General features: G+C 43.2%; 1 protein-coding gene across 1 annotated transcript in view; it reads right to left on the reverse strand.

The window, feature by feature from the left end:
- Nucleotides 1-16647, reverse strand: part of ECT2 (epithelial cell transforming 2) — a 53578-nt gene that overhangs the window by 17073 nt on the left and 19858 nt on the right. The window contains exons 15-19 of the mRNA XM_056849679.1: nucleotides 15683-15793; nucleotides 14351-14447; nucleotides 13239-13320; nucleotides 10442-10520; nucleotides 9715-9834 (exon numbers count right to left, since the gene is read on the reverse strand). Of these exons, the coding sequence (XP_056705657.1) occupies nucleotides 9715-9834; nucleotides 10442-10520; nucleotides 13239-13320; nucleotides 14351-14447; nucleotides 15683-15793 (489 nt within the window). The remainder of the gene's footprint in view (nucleotides 1-9714; nucleotides 9835-10441; nucleotides 10521-13238; nucleotides 13321-14350; nucleotides 14448-15682; nucleotides 15794-16647) is intronic.

Here is a 16647-nt window from a genome sequence, read left to right on the forward strand (position 1 = left end):
TCCCAGCACACGTCTCTCCTCGCTTCTGCCTTGTACTTCACAAAATGTTCTAGCACCGTATATGGCTTAGACGGGGGCACCACACTAATAAATTTCCTAGCGGTGGCCACCGTTTAATTCCCAGGTAGATGCGTTCAGGTAGAGCCTCGTGGGGCAGAGTGGTAAGCTGCAGTACTGCAGTCAAAAGCTCTGCTCATGACCTCAGTTCGATCTTGATGGAAGTCGGATTCAGGTAGCTGGCTCAAGGTTGACTCAGCCTTCCATCTTTCCGTGGTCGGTGAAATGAGTACCCATCTTGCTGGGGGTAAAGTGTAGACGACTGGGGAAGGCAAAGGCAAACCCCGTAAACATAGTCTGTCTAGTAAAGGTAGGGACGTGATGTCACCCCATGGGTCAGGAATGACCCGGCGCTTGCCCAGGGGACTACCTTTACCTAGATGCATTGAGGACTGGGTCCCACTCGTCTCAACGAGATTTGCAAGCAGACAAGCAGACAAGCATGCAGCCATGAAGACGACCTCTTATGAACGTATGCCACTGTGTCACACCAAGCTAGCAGACGACTTTGGCTCAGTGGTAGAGCATCTGCTTGGCATACAGAAAATCCCAGGTTCAATCCCCGGCATCTCCAGTTAAAGGGACCCAACAAGGAAATGATGTGAATAAACCTCTGCCTGAGACCCTGGAGAGCCACTGCTGGTCTGAGTAGACAATACTGACTTTGATGGACCAGGGGTCTGATTCAGTATAAGGCAGCTTCATGTGCTCATGTGTTCAAGCTCTCCAAGATCGCAGGCAGAGGACAGCCTTTCCCAGTGTTTACTATGCTTAACTGATGATGCTAAAAACCACTCCTGAGACCACATGCATACAAAGCAGATGGCTCCAGCACCAAACCTCCTCCTTGAGGATTTCTGGTGGACGCCTGAACTGAGCTAGATGCCACTTTGGAGCAGATGCAGAAACACAAAGACTTGCCCTCCAACTGCTGTAGGCAGCCACTTGGTGAGTGAGCAGCCCTTCCATCAAGCCCTGTGCCACCGACGGATTCCGTCCCCAATCAGAAATCACCACCCCCTCTAAGCCAAGTGAAGTCTCCAACAGATTGGTAGCATTTTTAACATTACAGCTGCATGCACACACAGAGCTACTGCAGAATTTGAGCTCCCTCAACACAAACGCCAGGTTCTGCAATATGTTTTTTTAAATGCCATTTAAGCAGTTTGCATAGTTCATGTTGCTTCTTGTTAGCCATGGGGAGGGGCAAGGAATTGCATGCAATATGGAAGCCCCATTAGACATTTGGCTTGACTTTACAAAGTGCTGTTCGCACACTGACAAGTGTATCTTCCCAACCATTAGGATGGCTAGAAAGGTTTTTTAAAAAACCAACTGTAGCAGGATATCTATGGAGGTCTCCAAAGGTATAGTGGCACAGCCCATTCAACTCAATAGCAAAGGGGGAGGGACCGAAAGAGAAGCTGCATCCAGGCAAGCTAAACTCTGATACCCTTCCTTCTGGACGATGGCTCTCAAAGGCCATTACAAACCAATATGGGCAGATAGCCTTGGAGAAGGGAGAGCCGCCAACCAACACCAAACGACCCCACTCCTTATATCCATCACCACTGTGGGAACAGCTGCCCCGTAAGGAGTCACGCCCAAGCAAAAGATGTGAGGCAGGTCCTCGGCTCAACAACAGTCATCCCTCTTACCTCCCTGCTTGGCAAAGAACAAAAGAATTACCTGGAACTGATCTATCAGCTACGTCAGGTTGTTAGCAAGATAAAAGACAAGAGCATTTATAGGGATTGGTGAAATCTGGCCTCACCTGCAGAGGCCCTCTTCTCTTTCCCTCAATCCCACCTTCTCCAAACCTTCACATTAAGTTTGAAGCTGGGTCTTACAACTAAAATGGACGAATGTGCACGTGCATACACAACCCCCTGCTATAATTCTGGCATTTAAAAAGCTCCATGGGCCATCTGCTGAAGTATTTAACATTTATTTAACATGAACATATGAAGCTGCCTTGTACTGAATCAGATCCTTGGTCCATCAAAGTCATTATTGTCTACTCAGACCAGCAGCAGCTCTCCAGGGTCTCAGGCAGAGGTCTTTCACATCACCTACTTGCCTAGTCCCTTTAACTGGAGATGCAGGGGATTGAACCTGGGACCTTCTACATGCCAAGCAGATGCTCTGCCACTGAGCCACAATCCCTTCCCAAAAGGTTAAGATTTAGTATATATTAGGTGCTGTGGAAAACACGCAGGACAATGCTGCTGCAGTCGTCTTGCTTGTTGGCTTCCCGGAGGCATCTGGTTGGCCACTGTGCAAACCGACTGCTGGACTTGGTCTGATCCAGCATGGACTTTTTTATGTTCTTATTTCATGTCAAGGCCAAGGGCCTTGTTGTGTCCATGTAGGGTTGACGGGCAAGCAAGAGTTTTACATCCTGTAACAATATGACTTGTATACTGAACATGTGCACTATTGGTTTCAGACACACTAGTCTGTTTGGCTGAAAAACCTGATTGTTTTTTCTTCTCGTAGCATTCCAATGGCAATTGCTGGTTATACTACTTAAGCAGAACCTTTATGTGTACATAAAGAGAAAGGCAGGAGAGAGGGAGAAGGAGGGGGAGAGGAAGGGAGAGGGAGGGGGAGAGAGGGGGAGAGGGAGGGGGAGAGGGAGGGGGAGAGGGAGGGGGAGAGGGAGGGGGAGAGGGAGGGGGAGAGGGAGGGGGAGAGGGAGGGGGAGAGGGAGGAGGGGAGGAGGGGAGAGGGAGGGGGAGAGGGAGAGAGAGAGACCAACCCAGAAACAAGATATTATTTACCCAGACTGAATAAAAATAAACCCCGCATATGCTGCCAAACCACTATCTTGAACACTTGAAAGAGAACCGGGACCGTAAAGAGCACTAAGAGACGGATCAATGTAGAAGAGTTATGCTCACGTAACCAAGAGGCGTCAATCCCAAAGATGCGAAAGCACATCTGGCAGCCTTTCTGGCTTTGCTCAGGGTCAAGTGGATATTAGGGACTGCGAGGCCACGGAGAAAGATAGCAAATGAGGAGGTGGTCGAAGAGATTCAAGCTGTTGCTCTCGCACACTAATAAGACACACTGTACTCAATTACACAGAGCCGAGTGGCTGGTTTCACCTAACCTTGCAAGAAGCAGGAAGCTGTTACGGCACTTGGGGGGGGGGCAGGACAAAGAGCCTAACCCCCCCAGGAGGCATCTTCCAATTGTCCCATCGATAAACCCGGTTCTCCAGATCAGAGTTCACCACTCCAAACCACCGCCCTTAACCACTGGCTCCAAATCAGTGAACCACTACACCATGCTGGCTCCATTTAACAGGTCAAAAAGCCCCACTGAAGTTAGTGGGCTGCGCCTGTGTATGATTATGGAAGAGGTTACAAAATTTGTGGGGGGGAAACAGAAGATGCACAGCGATATTAGCGCTCTGTCACACATAATCTCAGCCCTTTAGAGTTGTCCTTGTTAACATTTTATTTATTAAAACATTCATATCCCTCCTTTCCTCATTGAGCAAGGCAGCTCACAATAGTTTTAAAAAACGGCCAGGAAAAATGTTTAGAATAACATAGCAACGCAGCTCTTTCAGACAGCTCTGGATGAACTAAGAGGGCAGATCCACACAATGTAGGTGGGATGGCAGCCATCGAGTTAAGACAGCAGCAAGCACCAATCGAAGGAAGGCAGCTTACACACAGTAGCTAACCTTCCTCCAAAACAGCTGCTTGATAGACACCATTTCGCACAACTGTCTCAGATCGTAATAGCAACGCCGCGCAATTACATGCAGTGAGAAACATGTCTCCTGGCCACAGAGATGTGTCTGTTCTGCAATTCTCGGGCGCACCGGGGGGGAGGGGGAATTGCACATAGTGTCACACTGGGTACTGAACTGAACTTACTAAGAGCCTCCCCTTCCATTTAACTGGGCGGGGGGTGGGGTGAGGTACATTTGTATTCTTTTATTATTATTGATTTTTAGGGTACAAAATTAAAAGGAAAATAGGGGGAGAAGGGAAAACAGTAAGGAGTAATATTACATAGTTTGCATACCTTGTAACCCTTCTACAGTTTGGAACAAAACTTTACATTTAAGTCAGGAGCTTCCTTCTTATAAACCATACTAAATTACAGCATAACACTTTTCATTTAAATCAAGTATTTCTTTGTTATAAACTATTGACCATCTAAGGCTCATCAAGTTATACTGATTTATATCTTTTACTATTCTTCTACACTTAACTATAACTCAAAGTCGGTACTTTTCATGATAATATTATAATCAAGTCTGAAATGAAAACACTATCAACCATACATGATATAAAACGGTTGCCATTTCTGTGGGTGCTCTTCATTCTGTTTTCCTTGTAATTGATTAGTAAGCCTTGCCATTGCAGCGAATTCCATCATTTTTGTAATCCATACCGATAGTTTAGGTGTCTCTTTATTTTTCCCAATATCTTGCATATAAAACCCTCGCTGCAGTAGCCGCATACTGAAAAAGTTCCTTCTGAATAGCTTGGAGTTGAGTTGGGATCATCCCTAGAAGCATGAATTTGGGATTTAAATCAAATTCCACCTGGAGTATTGCCATAATCTCTTTGTGAATTTGCTTCCAATATCTCTGGGCCTTTTTACAAGTCCACCATTGATGATAAAAAGGCCCTTTGGTCTCTGAACACTTCCAACAATTTGCTTAATTAGATTTGTACATTTTTTGTAAGCCTTTAGGTGCAAAATACCATCTGTAGAACATTTTGTACCAATTTTCTCAAACGTCCTGGGATCTTGAAAACTTTATTCCAGTTTTCCACATTTTCTCCCATTCACACATTGGAATCATTGCACCAAAGTTCTGCATCCATTTTATCATACATGTCTTGACCTGTTCCTCAGCTGTCTCCACGTCTAACAGCAGTTATAAATTTTTGTGATTTTTGTGATCTTGTGATTTCAGCACCAATTGTTTGAAACTTGTTGGTTTATCTCATGTTTGATGGTCTGTTTTTAGTCCATGTACAACTTGATGATATGCCAACCATGTTATTCTAATGTTTCCTTCTCTTAGTTCTTCAAGTGATTTAGTCTGGCCATCTTTTTTCATTAAATCTCCGTACATCAGATAGTCATTGGATTTTCGACTTGCAAAGTCCATGTACGCTTCCGTTGGAGACATCAGTTTGGGAGCTCTTGGACTTACCAATGATTTTAGTGAATTCCATATTTTTATCAAATGAAAAGTTGTGGATTCTCAAGACAAATGTTTAGGTATTGTCTTTAAAGCCTTTGACCATAACCAGTAGTGAAATCCTTTTTGCAATAAAGCCTTTTCCAGCCTGATTTCTTGACTCTCTGGTTGTAGTATCCAATCTGTAACAGCCACAAGTGCGGCAGCTTGATAGTATAAAAGTAGGTTGAGTAATGAAAGACCTCCTCTCTCTTTGGCATATTGTAAGACCACAAATCTGACTCTAGGCTTCTTCCCTCTCCAAACAAATTTGTTAATGATTCTTTGCCATTTGGTTATCATAGTTTTACTGATGTCAATTGGAAGTGTTTGAAATAGTAAGTTCATTCTCGGTAGGACATTCATTTTGATTGTTGAAATGTGACCTAGCCAAGAAATTTGGAGTCTACCCCATCTTTCCAAGTCTTTTTCAATTTTGGTCCACGTCTCTTTATAGTTCAGATCAAACAATGAATCATTTCTAGTTGGGATTTTGTTTCCTTAATACTTAACACTTTTTCTCGGAGTTGAACATTGCAAAAAATCTGAAATCTCCAATTTTTCGTTGGACAGATTGAGGAGAATCATATTGGTTGTTTGGTTAGTTATGATGTTTTATTTCTGTTATTTCTGTCATAGAGGACTTTGGATCTTGACATATCAACACCACGTCATCTGCATAACCTCTGATTTTGTACTCCTGGTCCTCGAATTTAAGTCCTTTAATTGGTTCTTGTAGGTTATCCGGGCTGTGTAACTGTGGTCTTGGAATTTTCTTTCCTGACGTTTCGCCAGCAACTGTGGCAGGCATCTTCAGAGTAGTAACACTGAAGGACAGTGTCTCTCAGTGTTACTACTCTGAAGATGCCTGCCACAGTTGCTGGCGAAACGTCAGGAAAGAAAATTCCAAGACCACGGTTACACAGCCCGGATAACCTACAAGAACCAATGAACTCTGACCGTGAAAGCCTTCGACAATATTTTTAAGTCCTTTAATTTTGTCACTTGATCTTATTTTGTTGGCCAAGACTTCCATGGCTAAGTTGAATAGTAGAGGTGATAGAGGACAGCCTTGTCTTGTTCCTTTGTGGATTTCAAATTTGTTAGTTAGCATTCCATTGATTAACAGTCTTGTGTTCTTTAATTTATATATTGCCTTGATCACCGTCAGAAATTCTGTCCCAGTCTATTTGATGTAGTACCGCTATTAAAAAGTTCCATGACACGTTATCAAACACTTTTTCTGCATCCAAGAATATCATAGTCATCTTCTTACTGACTTTAGTGTAGTTCATAGCCGCTAGTACCACTCTTACATTATCTCTCAATTGTCTTTTTGGGATAAATCCTGTTTAGTCTGGGTGTATTATTTTGTGAATACAATTTTTAAGTCTCTCAGAACAGATGTTAGAATTTTATAATCTACATTTAATAAAAATATGGGTCTGTATGCCTTTGGTGATTGTTTCTCTCGTGCATCTTTGGAGATGAGAGTAATATGAGCTTCTCCCCAGGAACTCGGTATTTGACCTTCTGAGATTGTCATTGTAGACTCTTTTGAGATGCGGAATCAAGATATCTTGGAATGCTCTGTAATATTTTGCTGTCAAACCATCTGGGCCTGGAGTTTTGTCTAACTTCAGTTTTTTAAAAGCTTCTACTATTTCGTGAGTTGAAATTCTTTAATTTAATATTTGCCGGTCTTCATCTGAAAATTTCTGCAAATCGGCGGTTTGGACGTACTCTTCTAGTCCTATTTGTTCAGTATCTGTATTTTTGTAAAGTTCTTTATAAAAAGTCTGGAAAATATCATGAATATCTTCTTCTTTGAGACCTCCAGAATTCTTCTCCTCTCCGATTCTTGCTTCAGCATATTCACTAATAGTTTACCGGGTTTATTAGCTTGTTCAAAGTATTTCTGTTTGACAAATCTGAGCTTTTTTTGCATTTCTTCGGATTCTTTCTTTGCAATTTGGAGTTTCAACTTGGAAATTTCTTGAAAAATCTGCAAATCACTTGATTCATGTTGTTCCTCTTCTAGTTGGCGTAGTTGTTGGTATAGGTTATTTAATACATGTTCTCTTTCTTTTTTCAACTTAGATGTTATTGCTATTAATTTTCCTCTCATGTAAGCTTTGCTTGCGTCCCATACGATTCTTTGCGCTGGTCCAGAAGTCACGTTCGTCTCAAAGAAGAATTTCAAATCTTTCTGACATTGTTCCAAAATATCCTTCCTTAAAAGAATATTATCGCTCATCCTCCATCTTCTTAACCCTATCCTGGGACTCAGCAAGTTTAGTTCCATTGGATTGTGGTCCGCATAAGTTGCAGGTAAAATGTTGACTTCCCCCAATCTGTTGAGCAGGGCGCTGGATACCCAAATCATATCAATTCTGGAATATGTTTTGTGTCGATTAGAAAAGAAAGTGCAATCCTTTTCCTTCTGATGTTTATATCTCCAGGCATCTATGAGTTTCCAATCTTCCATGAATTGAAAAACCATCTTCGGTAGTTTTCCTCCCTTGTGTTTAGCGGACTTGTCTAGTTTAGTATTCATGACTCCATTCATGTCTCCAACAATTAAAAATTCTCCTTGATGAAAGTTAGTTAATTCTCGAAAGAATGTCATGAAAAACTTTCCCTTAGCTTAATTTGGTGCATAAATGTTGGCTATTGTGAATTTTTGCCCATTAGCTCCTTGAACTATTAAGATCAAATATCTTCCTTTTTCGTCTTCAATTGAGTCTATTACTGAGTTTTTGGCTTTTGGCATAAATTGTGTGTGTGTGTTAAGTGCCGTCAAGTCGCTTCTGACTCATGGCGGCCCTATGAATGAAAGTCCTCCAAAATTTCCTATCTTTGACAGCCTTGCTCAGATCTTGCAAACTGAAGGCCGTGGCTTCCTTTATTGTGTCAATCCATCTCTTGCTGGGTCTTCCTCTTTTCCTGCTGCCCTCAACTTTTCCTAGCATGACTGTCTTTTCCAGTGACTCTTGTCGTCTCCTGACAGGACCAAAATACGATAGCGCAGTTTAGTCATTTTAGCTTCTAGGGTCAGTTCAGGCTTGATTTGATCTATAACCCATTAATTTGTTTTTTTGGCAGTCCACGGAATCCGTATAAATTGCTACTCCTCATTTCTTAGTTAGTGATGAAGATGTATGCAAAGTCCCCAGTTTGCTACATTGTAAGAGTTTGATGTGTGTTTCTTGAAGACAAGTAATGTCCGAAGAGGTTTTGATAAGTTTGTGGAAGACTTTCTTCCTTTTGGAAGGGGAGTTAAGACCGTTGACATTCACTGATATTATTTTAAGACTCTCCATAGTTAATCAATAGCAGCAGCTTCAGCAAACTGAATTCTTCCTGTTCTTCTAGAGAGAGTATTCTTTACGCCTCTACGCAGATATGCTCAGAAGGTGTATGGACATTACCAATGGGAACCTCAGAAACGGTTTAAAGAGTCTTCTATCCCACATTCTCTCTGCTTTCATGCTGGACTCACTTTCAGTGTTTTAACTTTACATTGATTTGACAGTTTTTTCGGTTCCACTTTTTAATCCCTTGCTGCAGGTTTATGCTTTCACGTCACACAACTGCTTTATATCACCACGGTAAACTGCCTTCAAGGTACACATGTGCAGAGGTGAGACCCAAAGACAACAAATGAAGCAAGCTGAGGGACTGAATAAAGCATCCTATGCTTCAAAAGAGACATTACACAAATTTCTTCTGCTTGCCTATCAATCCAAAAACCTGGACCTCCCACACATGCACACATACAGACACAAAGCGCATAGCTTAGCTATAGGTGCTATGAGAAGTTAAAATCTATTTAATTCCTACATAATCCATTCCCCACCCCCACGCAGAACTTGGGCAAAAGGGGAACAGATGAAGCAGCCTTATACTGAACCAGACCCTTCGTCCATCAAAGTCAGTATTGTCTACTCACCTCTCCATGGTCTCAGGCAGAGGTCTTTCACATCACTTACTGCCAGATATGCTAACTGGAGATGCTGGGGACTGAACCTGCGACCTTCTGCACGCCGAGCAGATGCTCTACTACTGAGCCACAGCGCAGTGAAATTAGTTAAAGGGCCTCTTTACGGCTTCCATCACAGCATTTCTCTTTCAGCAAATCCTTCCTTGCCAGCAGCAAGACACAGTGGCAGAAAGTTGCTCCGTCTTTCCCACTAATCCCTAAGTATTGAGCTACAAAGCACTAAGCCGAGGGAAAATAAAGTGTTCCCTGTGACAGCTCGTGTCCAGCGCTTCTTACCCGCTGACTGAATGAACTATGCAATGTCATGCTTGCTGTCAAGGCAAAGAGTGTGCTCCACTTGTCCTCTGGAGCTCCCAGGTATTCAGACTGTTATTTATTCCTCCAGCTCGGAAGCCACTCCGGAACGGCGCAGCCAAACGAACATCCGCAGACTTACCTCCAGGCAGTCATTGAAAAGGAACAGGGTGACCTGCTCCCCTCTGTCACAGAGGTCATCGCCTAGCGCCACCGTTTCCAGGCGCTGAATTAGGCTCCGGTGAGATGACAAGAGGTTAGCCTAGAGGGGATGGGAGATGCTCATTAGAGAGAGCTCAAGCCACTGCTGCATCCTCAAGAAACAAACATCAGATAGAAAGCGAACTTCTCATCTGAAGTGTTTAATTTAAGTAGATACACTAAATTTGATACACTAAGTTTAGTGACATTTCTTCAAGGTGAACGAAGATACCAGGAAGTTATTTCATGGGACACCCGCAGATTAGATAGACCGGCCCTGTCCCAAGGGACCAAGGCAGGCGACAACATTTTTTACACCAAATGTTCCCCATTCCAAAAAGTTCACAATCCAAAAGCAGCACCAGAAAGCGAAAACGTATTCCTCTCCGAGCGATTCCACACTCTCACCATGCCAGTCCTCTCACTGTCCCATTCTTTTCCTGGACATTAAACAAGGAAAACCACCCAAACTCCACTCCACTTATGAGCATTTCCTTCCATCCTCCCTCCCTCCCCTTTGTAATAAGTCACACCAACCTATAGATATAAAATGAAATTAAAGGTTTGACGGCAGATGTTAGCAGTTGGGTGACTCTACTCCCAAGGTCAAATCCATCTGGCAGCCTTCTCCATCACTTTCTTCCCCATACAGCTGTACCATTACTTACCGGACAGCCATCTACTTCATATACAACATCGAAAATCTGCCTCTGAGCTTCTGTTTTCCTTTTATCTTCATTAATGTGCCTACAGAAAAGCACAATACGCTCATTCACTTTTTTTTCCCTTATGTAGACAATCAGTCAAATTTACATTCACTTTAGAAAGGATAATCAAGTTTCTGGTTCCTATGTATATATTATGCAAGGACCAAAAAATATATATATCTACCATTTATGGGATCTTTTTCCCCCAGTAAATGAAAGCTAGCTATTTACGCAGAGTCCTTGTTTAAGATTCTAAAATTTAACATGGGCTCAGTTGTCATACAACACTGGGCGTAGATTTTTTAAAAGTTACCACGCCCCTCGTGCCTTGTTTAAGGCAGGCCCTCTAACCACTAGCACAGTACTTGAACTACGCTACATGTAGGAAAACTTGATTACGGCACCAAAAATTCAATATTAGCAGGGAAAGAATAAAAAGACAATTTATGGAAGAATCTTCCATTTTACAAAGCTCCAGTTGCATTAATTTTGGCGCCCCATTTATTGGCACAGATCTGGAACGAGGACTGCAGAGGAGAAAGGTACAAGGTTGTTTAGTGGTGTCTGTATCAAGAGGATGGACAAAGAAAAAAGACTTTTAGACCAGGAAGGACTGAGAAGTGTCTGTGTGGGGGGGTCATAAGATGCTAACCACTCCCATGATGCCTTTAAAACAGATACTTCTGAGTCTTCACTGCACTGGGAAGGCTGGATGGTTATATACCAGGCAGCCCCTGCTCTTGTATCTACCAGACCCTTGCAAGCAGCATCAGTTACTACAGTCTGGGGGTTGGATCCAGACTAAGTTGTCCACTAACCGAAGGAGACAGGCAGGCTCTGCCAATTACGTCTTATGCACGACCCCACCTGCATCACCCCTCAGGGTCCCCCTCTCTCCCCAGGAGCAGCAGTTTGCAGAGCCCAGTGGGAGGGAAGAAAGTCCCATTCGGCAGATGGGGAAAAAGCTAGCCAGGCTCCATTCCTTGATGGAGCATTGCACGCGTTTCACTCAGAACCTCCAAGAATGCAGGCCATTTTTCAACGCATTCCAGTATTGAAAGATTCCTCCATTATGGACCAAATCAACAGAACATGGGGTGGTAGTTCCTAGCCTCTGATGGATCAGGCCATTCCTCCTTCATTCAAAAAGCCAGCTTGGGGGGAGGGGGGAGCCACGGTTAAGAGCAAATGAGACTAGCTTCATCTCCCCCACCTCACCCCTTCTGAAAAAAGGGTTTCAACCACAAGGAAGGACAACATGAATGTTCATGAAGAAAGGAACTTCTCATTACAAGCTAAGCTATCAGAGGGGAAATAGTGCCAGAGATGAGAGCTTCAAGTTCCTAGAATCGAATGATCGGGTCCCAGTTAAGATCGATGCAAGTCCATGGCCAACTAGACTGTACGGAACCCTGAGCTCTGTATACTCGGCTCAGTATCCAGCTACTTTGGCAAAGCAGCAGGTCTGCTGTAGCTCTGGAAAAAATCAGCCCGTGAGATTTGTTACCTGCAGAGAAAAGCTCAAAGTATACAGGAGACAAGCAGCTATGAGAAGCACCATTCACAGGGAGAAGGCCTTTGCATGTTCTTTCCATGTCTGTCAGAAATAAAAACCATTCCCTTTCTGGGCTGTAGTGACTACATTCTCAGCGGATCGGGAGCCCAGGCCTTCGGGATTATACCTTAAACTCTGATTCCGCTGATACTTAATTATAACGTCTATTACAGCATTTGTTAATTTCTATTTTGGCTGCAACTTGACAAGCTGCTTGGGCTGAGGTCTTTTCCTAAAGTAACGAGACGCTTTAACATTCCAACGCCTCCATTTTACTTAGACCTTACGGAGACACTGACTGATGTTTATTTGGTGGGGGATGCGAATTGGATCTCCTAACTAGTGCGCTTTGCTTCAGTTTCCTTAGGAGGAAAAATGTTAAAATTGGGCTTGTACCCACATGTTGTAATATATTACAGTGACAGGAAAAATCATTTGTGTTTTGTAACCATCTTATTTCCGTTTATGCAAAGTGTGTAGGTTAATCTGTTGCACATCTTAATGCACCTGTTCCGACAAACACTGATTTGTTATTTCTTTGGTTACTAAGAAGTTTAATGAATTATAAAATAGCTTCAATAATTATTGGAAATTAATTCTTGATTTGTGTATTGCACGTAATTCAACATTGTTGCATGTAGTAATATTGGGGTGGTCCGCGTTGCTGCCTCCTATTTTTTTTAATTATTATTATTTATTCAATAAAATAGACAACAGCAAAATAAAACAAAAAACCATACAGCAATCTTCATAATTTAAAATATATATATATATGTAAATTTTTAAAAAAAATTAACCCAATTTCTATATTACAGCTTATTTCAATATCCTCATTCATACTACCACACCAAATACATGGTTTAGTCCTCTATAAAATAGCTAGACTGTCATCGCAGCACATTGTCCTTTCTCACCCTTGATTATAAGATTTTCCATTTTATTTACAGTTCGTAACCATAGCTCATCTAGGCTCATTGTATCACCATTTTCTGATGTGTTGTTAGCTTTGCCTCCTATTTTTGTAGTTCCGGAAAAATCAGCCAGTGAGTTTTGCTACCTGCAGAAACAAACTGGAAGTATACAGGAGACAAGTCGCTATGAAAAGAACCATTCTAAGGGAGCAGGCCACGCATGTTATTTCCATGTCCATCAGAAATAAAAAAGCATTCCCTTTTCTGGGCTGCAGTGACTACAGCTACTTACGTCATCACTTCTTTCAGCGACTCAATGGCTCTCTCTAGTGTTTCCTTGTCGGGATTGTCTTCTGCAGTGTGTTTCTTAAGGTCTAATAATAGGAAAGCATTAAATAACATTACTTTTCATTCTGACACTAGGCACACGCTGCTGTCAGAAAGCCTGCCAATATCCAGGGATCTATGGGACAGAGTTTTGACACGTGGCCTTTAAAACAAACAAACAGCACACTTTTGCCCTTAAGAACAGGAACGTTCCTAACTTTCATGGCAGTGGAAGAAAGCCGCTGTATGTAACCAGGCTTTGCTGAAACTCCGCCCCCAAACCACCTTCTAAATGATACTGTGGATGCTCCAGGTTCAGAAAGAGCATGCAGGACAGGGCTCTCACAGGTGAGAGACAGTTCATAGGCCCTCCTTGCCAAAAACCTGTACATCTTCAAGTAATATCGTAAGGCATCTTTAGGCTGGTTTCTGGGGTCACGGCAGAGATAAAACGGGGCCCACAATGGGGATCCGTGTATTAAATTTAAACCCAAACAGACGTCCAAAGAATGGGGCAGCGGGGGAGGAGCAAGCAGAAGCTGTCGGCTCCTCTGAACTAGAGCTTCCTGTTTCCAAGATTTTTGCGCCACCTCCACCACTCGAAGGCCTAAGCTCTTCTGCAAATTTAATTGGTTTCAATGGTAAAATGGGTTCTCAGCTTGCCGGGGGTAAAGTGTAGACAACTGGGAAAGGCAGTGGCAAACTGCCATATAAAATAGTCTGCCTAGTAAACGTTGTGATGTGACAGTACCCCATGGGTCAGTAATAACCCGGTGCTCGGGGGACTACCTTTACCTTTAATTAGCGTCTCACCTTCAACTGATTTCAGTAGTTTCTGGAGATTTCAGACTAGGAGCCTTGGACATAATTTAAAAGAAGGGAGGCGTTTATTTTTAATTTGTAAATGAAAATAACACCCTTGTACCCAATCACATCTCTGGTGAGCTACAAATGGAGACCGGATCGTTCTAATTCTACAAAATACTCGCAACATGACCGGCCACGTTCACCTCCCTCAGACATTGCCGGCGAGTTTAAATAATTTCACAGATTAGACAAGCAAGGCCACAGACGTACCGTTAAGAAGAAGAGCAACGCTAGGCAGCCTCTGTACAGGTCGGATGAGAAGTTCGGCCAAACTCTGGCGTCCACATTCTGGCTTAGCTTGATTTATCTGCAGAGTGAACAACAGCATTATTTGTACCAGGAGTCTTGATTTAAACAGTTCAGTCCCAGGCCACAGAGTTGGGGGCAGCGGCAGCAGCAGAGCCCGGGCAGGAATACTGCAAAGCCTCAGGCTGGCTGCTGAGCTCCAAGCAAAGAGAACAGCTGATTGGCCAAGAGGAAAGTGACCCACACTGCCTGAATGGGGAGAGATAAAAGTCCACTTTCGGTCCCTTCTTACCTCCCCCTTTCCTGTAAGTCAGTGGTTCCCAACCTTTTTTTGACCAGGGACCACTAGGACTTTTTTGTTCAGTGCAGGGACCCCAAGGTTCAAAATAAAAATTCTGAGAATTTGAAAATAAACTTTAATCATAACTGTTAGTTAAACATTAAGCTTAGAATAATATTTGAATATATATATTTATAATAGAGAACTTTTAATTGAAAATATTAATTTATTATGGGTTTATAACTTTGTTTCGCAGACCTTAATTTAGTTCTCGCGGACCCCTGGGGGTCCACGGACCCCTGGTTGGGAACCAGTGCTGTAAGTGCATGCTTCTGTTTCCATTCTCTCCCCCATTCCCTAATGGGCTTTGCCTCGAGTGTGTCTGTGTTTTCATTCCCTACCGCCATCGCGTCTTGTGCTTCTTGCAGTGGCATCCACAACCCTCTTGAAATTCTAAAAGTGCCCGCGGACTCAGAGGTAGGGACCCCTGATCAAGAAGAAAAGTTGGTTTTTACATGCCAATTTTCTCTGCCTTCTAAGAAGACTCGAACCAACTTACAATCTCCTTCCCTTCCCATAACAGACAGCTTGTGAGGTAGGTGGGGCTGAGAGAGTTCGGAGAGAGCTGTGACTAGCCCATGGTCACCCAACAGGCTTCATATGGAGGAGTGGGGAAACCAACCCAGTTCACCAGATTAGAATCCACCGCTCATGTGGAAAAGTGGGGAATCAAACCCGGTTCTCCAGATTGGAGTACACCACTCTTAACCACTACGCCACGCTGGCTCTCTAAACAGTATCATCTCTTCTTTTTTTTTTAACTGCAAACTTCTGTTATACTAAGTGAGATTTTCAAACTCTTGGGGCTTCCTCTGTGCCCATAATCATGATCGTTCATCTCCATTTACAAAGCCAAGTCTCTCAGAAAAATGACCTGAAGATTACAAAAAAACAAAACAAAACCCCATTCTCACATCAGAGGTGGAAAGAAACAGCAAACGGGAAAAAAACATTACCTTCAGGAAAGCATGAAACCTTGGCTTCTGTTTTTCACACTTGGTAATAGTTTCCTTGCTCATTTCGAAAAAGTTCACAAAGGGAGGGTACGTTTTCAGCAAGTCTTTTGACTGAAAGACAATGCAGAGTTTTCATGTGCAACGCACGGATAAAGCTGAAAATAAAGGAACTGCCTTCTTGCCCTTCATGTGCAAATGTATTGATGCTTCACATTAAGTAAGTTACCCATCATATACAGAGGTACCCTAAAATACTGGTAACCCATAGGAGAGACTACCAATATACTCTTACTTTCATGCCTGAAGAGTACTGGTGTTAGAAGGGACTGCTGCCTATCACACAGGGCCACCGCAAGATACTTCAACACAACCAGCCTGATGGCTTTGACCACAGAGAGATTCCAGAAGAATAAAGAGCCAGTGAGAACCCCAAACAAAATAGGCTCCCTTGGCAAATGACAGTTCATGCCTTGCTAAAGTTTATATGCTATGATTCGACGTGCTTTGCCACTGCATCCCCCTTATGGGATTTCCTCTCTAAAAGAGAAGGAGCCATAGGCACAGTAGAAGAACATCTGCTTGGCATGCAGAAGGTCCCAGGTTCAATTCCTAGGCATCTCAAGTTTAAAGGGTCAGGCAAGTAGATGATGGGAAAGATCTCTGCCCAAAACGGTAGAGCAGGAGTGTCAAATTTAAGGTCCGCGGGCTGGATCCAGCCCCTCTTATCTAGCCTGCAAGCCAGCCACCCTCCCACTCTCGATCTGGGCTGGCGAGGCATGGCCTGGCCCGGCCAAGTGACATATCATCTCCAGCCCTCATAACAATTGAGTTTGACACCCCTGCCCTAGAGAGCCACTGCCAGTCTGACTAGATAACACTAAGTTGATGGACGGATGGTTTGATTCACTATAAGGTAGCTTCATGTGAGTATTCCTGAAAAACGGTAGGTACTTTTCCCCGTAGGC

The sequence above is a fragment of the Euleptes europaea genome, chromosome 5 (genome assembly GCF_029931775.1).
Source record: "Euleptes europaea isolate rEulEur1 chromosome 5, rEulEur1.hap1, whole genome shotgun sequence".
Classification (NCBI taxonomy): domain Eukaryota; kingdom Metazoa; phylum Chordata; class Lepidosauria; order Squamata; family Sphaerodactylidae; genus Euleptes; species Euleptes europaea.